Here is a 12,435-nt window from a genome sequence, read left to right as displayed (position 1 = left end):
AATCCTGTTCTCTCAGCAAAAAGACCTACCGATTATTAATTGCTGAAAGTAATTTGGAATGCTTTTAATGTTTCCTTCTTATGGAGAACTGTACCAGATGCCTTCAAGAGGCTGATGAACTATCGCTCCTAAAATCCCTCACTATAGGCCATGATGGCTGGGGCTGCCAGGAGTTAACCTACAGCAACATTTGGAGAGCCATGAAAATTATGGCTATCTAGGAATAGTCCAATTTAGTGTTATAGTGCTCTGTTAGAAGCACGGCAGATCTAGTTTAAAGAATGGCAAGTTTGGCTCCTAAGCAGAAAGGACAAATAGACTAACAGTGCTGCCCTTGGGGATAGGCTGGAAGAGGCATGTCTGGACTGACAAAACAAATTCTTGTTTCAACTGGCTCCTTTCTCCACCCCAGAAAGGAATTGAAAATGGTTCTACTGTGACCCACCTTACAAACTCTAGCTATCCTTGGAATCATCAGTTTGTTAAAGAATTCGTATTCCACCGACACCTCAGTGAAAAAGAAGTACACTTTGTCGTCATCCTCATGAAGGCTTTCTGGATCAGCTCTTATCACATCAGCAAAAATAAAATTTGGTTCTATATAAATAAAACATAGACAACATAATTGACTTTACCATTTTAATTATCCTCCTGTGACTTCCAACCTTTTCTGTTAATGATTAATTGGACACTTTTTATCATTTCCACATTTTACAAATCTAACAGGAAAAGCTTTGAGACACTGCAAACTCTTTTCATGGACTAAACTCAAAGAGATCAAGATTTAAGTGCAGGATTGAATTAGTGATTCCAATCTGCAATTCCTTGTGTTCCTTAAAGTAAGCTGTAAATCTATACATAGTTCCCAAAACATGAAGACTGTTTTGATTAAATAACATTTGATGCAACCCAATGAAATGTTCCATGGGGCACAGACTTGCAGAAACAGATTGTAAATAACAAGTTGAGCAGGTTAGTTCCCCTGCTGTTTGAAGGCTGGTTCAAATGTCTCCTGGTCATTCGTAATCAAAACCAAACTGGCTAACCCAAATCCAGCATTTAGCCAAAGGGTCTAAATACTGCCTTAACAGATTTCATTCATGAAATCAATACTCAGAATTTTGGCATCTCTTTCAAACACAAATGAAAGACTGAAAAATATTGTGATTTTCTGAGGATGTGGGTTAGAAAGAGACACTTATTTTTTTTAGAAAATAGAAAAAAATCTACATGGGATAAAATCACTTGACAGTTTGTTGAGGAACATTTTACTGTAGATTTTTTTTATTTATCTAGGATCAATCCCCCTCTAAATTTCCTTACCATTAAGCCAAGGAATTGCATATTCTGTCCTTAGTGGATTTTGCAGTGAGTTCCTAGAAATAATAGGTTCACTTCCTAAGAAGTTGTAAGATGTTCCAGAGTAAAGATCCCCATCTGTACAACAACAACAAAAAACAATAAAAACACGATGTATTCCAGCAGTATTTCCTTGAAACATTATATCATACGCTATATTTCTATTATGCTTTTTCACCCTATTGAGTAAAACTGTACAAAGCTTAAACTGCTTTCTTTTCACCTGCCAAACTCCTATTCACCTCTTCTCTATTTCTATATAAGCTTTGCAGTGGTTGGTTCAGTTCTTTGGTGTACACGTCCAGTCACTTCTCTATTCTAGACAATATTTAATAGTCCCCTACTAAATTCTGTGTTTTAATTATTGAACGCTAATCTAAAGTGTTACCTTAAATTTAATTTAGGTGGCAGCTGTTTAATTTCTGCAAAGGGATTTAGAGATGATTTAATAGTTGCCATTTCAAATCTCATGCAAACATAAAGGCTAACATGAGGAGAGAGAGACTTTTAAAAAAATTATGAGGAAAACAAAATTTAGCAAGAATAATTTGCACCAAATTACTTTTTTAACTCAGAGAAGTTCAGTTTTTGAGTTTCTATGTTCACCTCCTAAAAAAATTGCTCAAATGATACTTGAGTACTAGTGCTAAACGAACATGTATATCTTCTGGATTTTGTTTAAAGAATAACATTACTTGAATTATATACTTACCAACCATGACTGAAGTATAACTTTGTGCAGGATCAAATGGGCATCTTCCTTTACCATCTTCATTTCTCCCCATAAGTTTAAATGTTGCCAGATTCTACAAAACAGTTTAATCTTATTTTTTAAATTTTCTATCCGACATACAAATAACTACATTCCACCTTACAGTTGTGAACATGTGGAGTATTTCTCAGTTCTACCAATTAAAAGGGCATTCTTTTAATGTAATTGTTAGATTTCCTTCAAAGTAGTATAAGTAGTGCTTCCTCCTTCCACTTTTCCCTCCAATAATCTTATGAGATAGGATTGGGTTGAGAGAGGATGACTGGTTCCAAGTCACCAGTGAGTTTCTGTGTCTGAGGGCACAATCCTAGTCCAATACCTTAACTACTATATCACATTGGGGCATATTTCTATTCCATCTCTATAATAAGAAAAAAAGATATAGTAGGGACCATTTGGGGGGAGTGGGGGGCGCGTGGAATTTAAAAATGGAAGACATCATCATTTGGAATGCACATAGACACACATACAGAGTCATAAAAATTTAATTTTGGGGTCAGACACTACCTAGAAGCATGCTTTCATGATTATTATTCAATTTATTTAAATATTTTTATTCCTGTTTTAATTCCTGCTAAAGGTAACTAAAAGTGGCAAACAACCACAATAAAATAAATAAAAGTGGGACTGGAGATATACAGAGACCAAACTCATGCAATCATTTATACTTAATTTTTGATATGGTGAAATCAATCCATTGAAATATTCATAACTGTTTCAACTAATTAAGGGATTTCAGTTTACTATATCCTCGTAAGTATCCCAAAACCTAACTTAAGCAACCAATGAGATGCTACCTTAAATGCTAAAATAATACGGCTCTTTCCCCATCTATTATCTCAACAATGTAAGAAATAATTTTACATTTATTAAGAAAATCACTTTGTCTTAAATAAGCAGTTTCAAAATTTCAGAATACCTGTAATTATTTCAATGAAAGTAAAAGCCATGTACTTAAAAATGAACAAAATGCAGAATTGTTTAACTTTAGCAGGACTATACACAATATTTTAATACTGTATGAAATCAGTGAATCTTATCAGCCCCACAACACTTCTGTATTAATGAGCAAATGAATCAAAAACAAAGTTAGGAGTGTGCTCTGAATTGTAAAGTGCTTGCCTTTAAAATAAATTAGCTCTGTTACTTTTCACTACATATACAGGCATGTGCGTAAGGAGGTTGTCTCTGGAAACAACACATGGGGATATCATGCTACTGAAAGCCTGTGGAAAAACAAATAAACAAACCACTAGGCTCCAGCTCAGTCTCCCAGCAAAGACCTGGAATTGCATGACACCTCTGCCCCTCCTTCATTCGCATTCTACTTCTCCCCTATAAAGATAGGGAATGCTGCTGCAGACAGACTATTCTCTGTGAACGTATTCTACACCATGCTGAATTTTGGACCCATAAAACTATAGAGAAACTCCACTGTCTGTGGACAATCTTTTCTGTAGACAGTTGTCCTCTATTTGTGGAGGGTGTTGCAAATGATGGTGCTTGCATCTGCCTTGCTTCCCCATTGTGTCAGAGTCTACATTTATTTGCAATAACCAAAGAGGGGTTGAGCTCTCATTTAGAAGCCAAATGAATGAAAAAGAAAGGTTGCAGTTAGAACAAAATTAAGAGCAATAAGACAGGATGTGAGCAAACATCCAGGAAAGAATGACATGGACAACTGAGGTATGCAACAGAAATAACGTAGATATGCTATGGAGACTGTTGGCTATATTTGGGCAATCATGTCTCAAGTTTATCAGATGGAAATATGTACAAATCTTTTGCCTGCACATGTAGGAAGCCTTTCATTACCATAGCTTTGTTGTCATCCAAATGAGAAAACTGATCAGTAGTTTGAAACAAACTTGGCCATTAAAATATAGTTTAAAGGTATTTTAACATCCTGGCTTGTTCTAAAGGTATAGCAACACTTTCTCAATTTCGATAAAGTAAGAAGTGTTTAGAGACCTCCTGGATTAAGTGTAAATCACGTTGAGAAACGAATGACAGCACATATGGGAAAAAATAACTACGCAAATTCAATTTTTAATATGCAGTACAAGAAATTAGCATTCTAACTCTTATGAGCTAGATGGATAAAATTATGAAGAAATTTAAGAGACAAAAGAGTAGAAGTGAGAAGAAGCCAGAATGTCATACATGATCCAGAATGTTAAAGAATACTTCTAATAATAAAGAAATCCATTAAAGTGAAGAAATTGCAGCAATGTAATTTAGAAGTGGGAAAGATATAGCTTAAAAAAGATAAAATCTTGGCATTGTTTTGATGTGATGATAGATAAACCTACAGAGAAGAAAGTTCACAAGAATTCTGTCCTTGGGAACAAAGTAAGATCCAAGTAAAGGAGAATAATAATATAGAATCAGATGTATGGAAGGCAGGCAGGGGTGTTTTTGCTAAAAGGAAGGATGTCATTCTGAAGGATTCAGAACTTAAAAATAATGATTGAGTCAGGAGCTGACAGGGATCAACGAAGAGGCAAGAAGTATTAAGGTAAAGAAACAAAAGGAGTATCAGGCATGCAGGATGTTTACATATTTGAACACTTTGTGTCCAGTATGAAAACAATATTCATTCCTCTTTTTCTTCTCTATTTTCAACCACTTTTGCTTGCTAGCTTGCTTCTCTTCTTGATTATTAGTTCTTGTCAGTTTTTATCTTTTTGCTTTTTAAAACTTTAAATGTTTTTTAAAAATGAAAACAATATTCATAATTTAGGATAGAAATAATGTCTTTATGACACACAATTGCTAAGAAATTTTAACTTAACTCCAAAAGACAACTGATGTATGGGAAAAAAAAATACCATACAACATATGTGTTTTGCTCTCTCCACTGCACTAGCTGAGCAACAGAGCTGGACATACTTTTCCAGTTGTCCCTAAATAAACTTTATTCTCACACTTACCAGGTGATCACAGATAGGCTGAAATGCATTTGTTCCACACACATAGAGCAAAGTATCATTCAAATGTTGTAAGACACGAACATAGTTAAGGCACTCTGTCTGTAAATGGAAAAAAAAAATGACAGAAGATACCACAATGTTTTGAAAAAAACCCAAATTAATAACACAAATGGCTTCAACCTTGTGCACACTTCATCTGAACCATTCTGAGCATCCTACTGCTATTTCAGCTGGCTACTAAAAGCATTAGCAACCCTATTTCCTCCTTTCCCTTTCTATCCTCCTTTCCTTTTGTGTATTGACTTTTTAGACTGCAAGTCTAAAAACACAAACAGTCTTTTTATTATTTTGTGGCTCTGGGAGCTTTTCACGATGAAAGAGAGTACACATTTTTAAATAAACCAGATTATGCTACCAATAGACAGCATAACTGGTAGATACCACAGTTAACATATCCATCCTGAATTATAAAACACCAACTGTGCAATCTTATACATGTTTTTTTTTTTGATAGATTCTGAATAAGAACCTTTATTATGATCACTGACCATTATTCTGTACAATTTGTATCAAGGATTAAAAATGCATAAAAGAATGAAGAACAGAAAGAAAAAAAGTGCTAGATCAGTTCAAAAAATTACAAATAAAATGGACTAAAGAAGAATATGTATGCAATCAACAGGATACTAAGAAAAATACAAGAGCTAAAATACTGTATTAGTAATAAACTGCTGCTAGGAAGTACAGTTACTTAGATGCTAGATCACTAAGCCAGTGACCTATTCAATAAACAATGCTCTCTCAGAGAATTTTGTAATGGACTATTAGGATTTCATAAAGTCAGTAAAAATCCAATTAAAAAGGGCAGAAAATATGTTTCATCAATAACTGGGCCAAATAGCCAATATTAAACGTAAGTTTAAAAGGGTTGACCAGGGGTTAAAACAATAGCCAATCAAATACACTGGCTAAAAGAAAAACCTGGTAATTAAAAAAAAAAAACTGGTAACAGGGCCATTAGAGTACCAACGGTAATTGGGACCGGGAACTCCATTGCTAAGTGATGCGGTCCTGAAGCATGATGTCACATGACTGCACTGATTTATGACAGCAGTTCGGCAGTCCCAGTTGCTGTCATTAGGCAAATCTCATGCAGTTGCAGCATACTGTGGTCACATGATGCCATTTGTGACCTCCTGCCGGCTTCCCCATTGACTTTGCCTGTTAGAATCTAGCAGTGAAGGTCACAAACAGAGATCATGTGACTGCAGGATGCTGCCAACGTTGTAATTGTGAGCTGGTTGCCAAACACCTAAATCACGATCACATGACTGTGGAGACACTGTGACAGCCACAACTACGAGGACCTGTTCTAAGTACCCCTTGTTCAGCGCCATCGTAACTTCAAATGGTTGCTAATGGTTGCTAACCCCTGTGGACGTTAAGCAAGGACTCTCTGTAGCAGATGTTGGAAAGTCTCAATGCAAGGCAAGATTTGTTAAACATGGGGCTTTAGTAGTCTCCCACTGAGGACTGTGGAAGACAAGACATCAAATTTAGCCCTAAATAAGGTTCTTTATTGGGCAAGAGAAACTAGCACAGTTAGTATCTGCCAAATTCCCATTTGGGATACACTATATGAGCTCTAAAGTAGGCTGAAATACAGCTAATCTCTGTCTGCTATTCAGTATCTAAAACCCTTTCTCTAATAATTCTCCTAGCTTGAGTATTTTCCAAATAATCTTATGCATGTTGACGTGTAAGTGTGCACTACTGATTTCAGCAGTTTATCACTATAAGTATAGGACAGAAACCTATTGTTTCATTATTTTACTTTAATATGGTTTACTTGTATTTTTTTAGTGAGCACTCTGATCTAAATATTATTTCTAACAATGGCAGGATGCTACAAAAGTTCAGAATTCAGTTGCCTTCTTTCCATCTTTAAAAAAACTTTTGGAAAATAGTAAAAGATTATCAAAGTAACACTGATATCCAGCAACTTTTTCACAGCTCAGACCATAAACATTTGGCAATTTTTTTTTTTATCCTACATCTAAATATACTCTGCATGAGCCTATGAAAGAGATTATATGTGAAAAAAATGATTATTTGTTCCTTCTCTAGTTTTGAGGCTATTTCCTCAGGCATCCACACTCTCAACATGAAACACAGCCTCGCAGCATGCAGTTGGAAACATTCATTTCAACAAAAGCAAAGGAAGGAAGGAGACTTGCCAAATGATGGATTCCATATTTGTGCTGTTAATCAAAACTGATGTTAACAGGCAAAGGAGATAATTTTATTGCCCCAGTAGGGGGGAAAAAATTCACACCTCCTTGCTTCCAAGACAGCAGCAAAGAAGGTGCAAAGCAAATAACTTATTTTTTTCAATAGGATACCACTCCTTCAACACCAGTCTTTCCAAAGTATTGCAGCACAAAGCCAAGCCTGTATGCATATTGGAGGGTGAAGACAAGAGACTGAAGCAGCAGCTGGTTTAGGGAGGGGCTGTCCTGGGTTCATACTGCTTCTGCCACATTTAAAGAAAAAGTAAGAACATACAGGAGTATGCTTTTTTTAATCAGTGCTTTGTGGTAAAAAAATGATTAACTACTGTCATATACACACACAAAAATATGGCACCTTTAGCAACGTGACTTACTGTGGAAAACTAAGTAACTCTATTGCAGCTTTCATTAAAGGACCACACAAAATAATGATTTCTCAATATGACTAGTAACCCTTTCTTCAAAGTCAAATGGATATGTGACAAACGATGACATTCACTCACCTGTTTTGATTTGCCCTTTTCCGCACATTTAGTTTTCTTGTCTTCCGTTACCTTCCAAAACACCTGGGGGAAAGCCGAACAAATCAAAAGGCTTTCCTGGTGCTATTGCTCAGAACAATTAATACTAAAGCCGGGGGTGTGAGTGTGGGGGGACAGTGTTCCAAGACAAACGTAAGTGACAATTCAAGACACTAGGCACTTTCTTGGGAAAGACTTTCTCAAATACACCTGCCATTCTGGAGCTATATCAGCACAAACTAAGCTTAAGCAATAACACAAAAAGGCAACATTATTATATATTATGTATTCTATTCTATATTGAATGAATTTCTGTGAGGAGTCACTATACCCTGAAGACTAAAAGGTCCTTCTCCCTGCTTGGAGAACTTCCTAAAGTGAACGGGCAATATAAGCAGCAGGAAAACAATAATATAAAAGGCTATTGTGAATTAAAGACTGTGCAGCTGGAAAATAGCTGACCAGTTCCATCCAATAAAAGCAACCAGATTACGTTTTAAGCTTTTCGTATTCCCATGCCAGAATTATTGTGCTAGTAGAATATCACCGGCAGTGTGCTTCTATTCAGAACATCTTTATAACCACAGAAATCTTAATGTAGCTCTAAACATGGTACTAGGAAGCAAATGCTATTAAATTCAGTGCGTATCATCTCTGAGTAAGCATACATATGACTGCATCATTAGTCATGGGCAGAAGAATCTGAGAAACACAAATCTGCACACCTACCTCTTTCTTTTTTTCTGCAATGTTGAATGAGTTCAAGGCAAATATAACTTCTCTAGCCCCCACATACAAAATATCTCTGTCTTCATCTAGTAGCAAGGTTGAGTAGTTAGATATTTCTGGCTCTTGAAAATGTACCAGATGAACTTCTGTTAATAAACAATGATTTCAGAGGAAATTTTAATTCAAAACGTAGCAATCTTAAGGCAAACATTATTCAAAACAAAGATTTGTTAGACTCTTCATTTTGGGTCATGCAATGTTCTATTACAACAGTGCAACCTACTATCCAGGATTTAGGGAAAACTAAGAGGCAAAAAGTAATCCAAATGTTTAAGTGAAATTTGTAGCTCAGAACTATATGAAGAGACATGATGTTTGAGATTGGGGCTCTTACTGAAAAGCAAGCATGAGGAAAATGGGGGTCCAATACTGAAGAATGAACTAGAAATACTGAAGTGCAAATATTAGCACGTATATTAGGATCAATCTAAAGGTCAAAATCATTTGAAACAGACTTTCGAATGCCACTGGGACAAAGCAGCAATTGTTTCGTTAAAGTATAACATACAACAGTTATCTGGTTCTCTGACCGTACTTATTCTTCACAAGTCAAAGAGCAAACGTAAAGAGAATTAGATTTTATTCAAATAGTCATCACCATCTACAGTTCCATTACCAGCCATTTTTCACATTCTGCACTTGCTAAAGAGACCAGATCTTGTAACCTGCAGTGTAGGTTTTCATACACCCACATTTTTTAGATTGTTTTTTGTTACTTAACACAGAAGCAAAATGGAGAACAACCCTTTACCTCACCATAAAATATATTTTCAAGGACTTAATGACAGTTTTATGATATGCAGCTTCAAGGCTGGAATAAAACCCCCATGGGATAACAAGGGCCACCTACATTAGGTGGAAGACTAATCTAAATAAATAAATTCTAATTTACTTTAAATGGTGCAGCCACTCTTTTAAATAAGTCTGATTTTTGTTAGGGAGAGGAATTAATCAGATTTAGTTTGCTTTAACCAATTTTCTTACTCTTTTCTTAGATCTTCTATACAAATAGTTGATTTGAATAATCAAGAACTTTAATTATCCTCTCATTTTTGAAACTCTCTTCATATTTTGTCATTTCATCATGTTCCTGAATAGCAATATTAACTGTAGGGAGTATTGAGAAAGAATAGGGGAAATGAAAAGTCATAAGTAACAATGAGTTGCCTTTCAAGGTTGCCTCTGAAAACACTGAGGAATAACCAAAGGCAAAGATAAAATGGCAGCAATATAATGTTGCTTTCTATACACTGTCACAGTTCCAAGTCTTGTTAGAAACTTCTGAATGGAACTCACATTCCCATTGATTTCACTTTGGTTTTGTGCCAAGTTCTATGGATATATAAATACAGTACTGCCTTGTCTCAGCACATTTAACTCCCCTCTTCCACAATGAATGAAAGTATGGATGAAAATAATTTAAAAAACCTTGATTTGTTCAAACCAGCTGCATTTCAGTTTTTTTTTTAAAGAAAGTTATTTATCAATTTGATTTGAAAGCAAGTAATTTGAGAGGGCTTTACAAAAAACTGACCCAGCATATAGATTTAAGGGTATGTTAGCCCAAACCAGGGCATAGGGAATGGCTTCCTTTGCAGACAGTGTAAGACATTCAATCTTGGATGTAATGAATTTCAAAGAAATAAAACCTGCATTGACATTTTGAGATACAGATATACTGAGAGGGAGACTCTAGGACAGAGAAGTACAGCTGGGCACCATGAACATGGTGCTGACAGCCATGCAGTTTAATGAGGCCACCCAGGTACAGCATATAGAAAGGAAGAGCAAAGGGTTGAGAATGTAGCTCTGAGGGACCATGACAGAAATTGTTGGAACAGCTTTCCTTGCAGAAACAATGAATGACCAATTAGACAAGTAGTAAGAAAGCCAGCTGAGGACTACATTACCGAATCCTTCAGCTTACAAGGTCTTTTGAATAACAACTATTTAAGAGCAGCTGTTTGTCAATGGACGTAATGTACAAAATGTGACACTCTTTGGCTTTCTTTTCTATTTCTTAATAGAACTGCAGTGGGTTGAATAGTCTATCAAGTTCTGAATTTTCTATTCCTTTACAATGGCTTATGAAGCCAATCCTTCAAGTGGACAACTAAATAATGAAACATTTCCTTAAGAACCAGGCAATGGGTTGAACTTTTATCATCCCTCAAATGGATATCTACCAATTGGGTTAAGTTTATCAGTCAATATAACTTATCACTTGATGATTTCTCTTTAACCAATGAATGGACTGGTCTATTTTTCCTATTCATATTGAATATTTTGGGGAGGGAAGAAGAATAAACTAAATTCTAGGTCTTATTAAGTGGAAATTGTTTGCTTTTCTGAAGCATTTAACTCTTCTCATTACATTATGAGAACTCACAAGCAGCATGCTTTATATCTGCTTACTTCTATACATACATTACTTCTCTCTGTCAAAACAATTATATGAAAATAAGCTCCAAGTAGTGAGTTTAAGAATGAAACATCAGTCATTAAGCTTCTTGCCCAGCCAAGTTTGCATTCTTTCCTGAAAGAAGAACGTTATTTCCAGTATTGTCTCTTATAACAAAGAGAAGAGGGTAAAACAAGATACACAAATGGCCTAAATTAAATTCCCACTTATTTATGCAACTGTCATATTACAACAGTTTAATGGTATCAGTTCAATGTATTACACAGTACTTGCAAATAAAATTTACCTAGAGTTTTTGATTATTTCCATAAATTGTAAAGGCAAGCAACATAATTAGAATGCAGTTATCTTATATATCATTATCATAACCTAAAGCGATTTCTTACCTTTGTGTTCCCAGGTGATTCGGGGCACCGGACCTAATGCCACTGACACTCCAAGACACAAGCTCACAATCCCATATAGGACAAGAGCCATGGCAAAGGTTTTTGTTTTACAGCTGTAGATGGGTAAATGCAGCAACAAAAAGTTCATTTGGCAGAAAAATGCCTTTTAACTCAGAAAGCTTGTGCAAATATAGAAATCCAGTTAAATGTGCTGCTGATTTCTTGCCAAGGTGTTTGCAAATATCTATTATTGGATCACTTCTTCGAACAAACATATATTTGCCACAGTGGTGAACAGAAGAATCCTCCAGAATGAGCCTCAGTAACTCTTCCGCTTCTTAAGCACATGCTTCTGATTAGTTGGGCTGGAATATAAAACTGCAGAAAGAGAAGAAAAGAAAGGAAGGAATGAAGTGGGCAAAGGTTTTCACAAATGATTTCCAAACTACTCCGTTCTTTGTAGTATAGCAGAAGACTCTGATCTTACAAAAGGAAAGACTAGTTCATTTTTAAAAATACTCAGAGGAAGAAACTGACATTAATATTTTCCATGTGGTCTTGTAATTTATATCTGGTTAGAAGTGCAATATATTTAGAGACACATCTGCACAGAGGAAAAAGATGTGGTTTAATATTTTAGCAAAATACCAAAATAGAATAAATCATAAATACTCACACAGATGTCTGAGGTACAGGAAGCTTGAGGTATTTTTTCGAAGTCTGTGAAAATGTGTCATGAAATGGCTTCTAAACTACTAAAGTTTGAACATGGCCATGTTATGGGCATTCTCACAAAATGATTGCCATGGGGTGTTTGTGAGTGTACCATACAATATCCATAAAAAATCCACTGGGTTGCAAGGGCCCAACTTTTAATCTAATAATGCCACTTCTCTGGGATCCAGGGGTATTGTGGGAAATACAAATTTTGCCTGAAGCTGGTGCTTTGTGTTACAACATGC

General features: G+C 35.6%; 1 protein-coding gene across 7 annotated transcripts in view; it reads right to left on the bottom strand.

The window, feature by feature from the left end:
• Positions 1 to 12,435, bottom strand: part of SEMA4D (semaphorin 4D) — a 124,602-nt gene that overhangs the window by 37,520 nt on the left and 74,647 nt on the right. For all 7 annotated transcript variants that reach the window (XM_088130235.1, XM_088130236.1, XM_088130234.1 and 4 more), the window contains 7 exons: positions 11,474 to 11,851; positions 8,606 to 8,751; positions 7,859 to 7,921; positions 5,065 to 5,163; positions 2,072 to 2,165; positions 1,324 to 1,437; positions 446 to 597 (listed from right to left, as the gene is read on the bottom strand). In XM_088130235.1, coding sequence (XP_087986361.1) covers positions 446 to 597; positions 1,324 to 1,437; positions 2,072 to 2,165; positions 5,065 to 5,163; positions 7,859 to 7,921; positions 8,606 to 8,751; positions 11,474 to 11,621 — 816 coding nt within the window. In that variant the 5' untranslated portion in view covers positions 11,622 to 11,851. The remainder of the gene's footprint in view (positions 1 to 445; positions 598 to 1,323; positions 1,438 to 2,071; positions 2,166 to 5,064; positions 5,164 to 7,858; positions 7,922 to 8,605; positions 8,752 to 11,473; positions 11,852 to 12,435) is intronic.

The sequence above is a fragment of the Python bivittatus genome, unplaced genomic scaffold (assembly GCF_059951505.1).
Source record: "Python bivittatus isolate LINGU-HERP-01145 unplaced genomic scaffold, Pbiv_v1 ctg000850_np1212, whole genome shotgun sequence".
NCBI classification, from domain to species: Eukaryota; Metazoa; Chordata; class Lepidosauria; order Squamata; family Pythonidae; genus Python; species Python bivittatus.
Note: the sequence above shows the minus strand (reverse complement) of the source record. Positions and strands in the feature narration are given on the sequence as shown.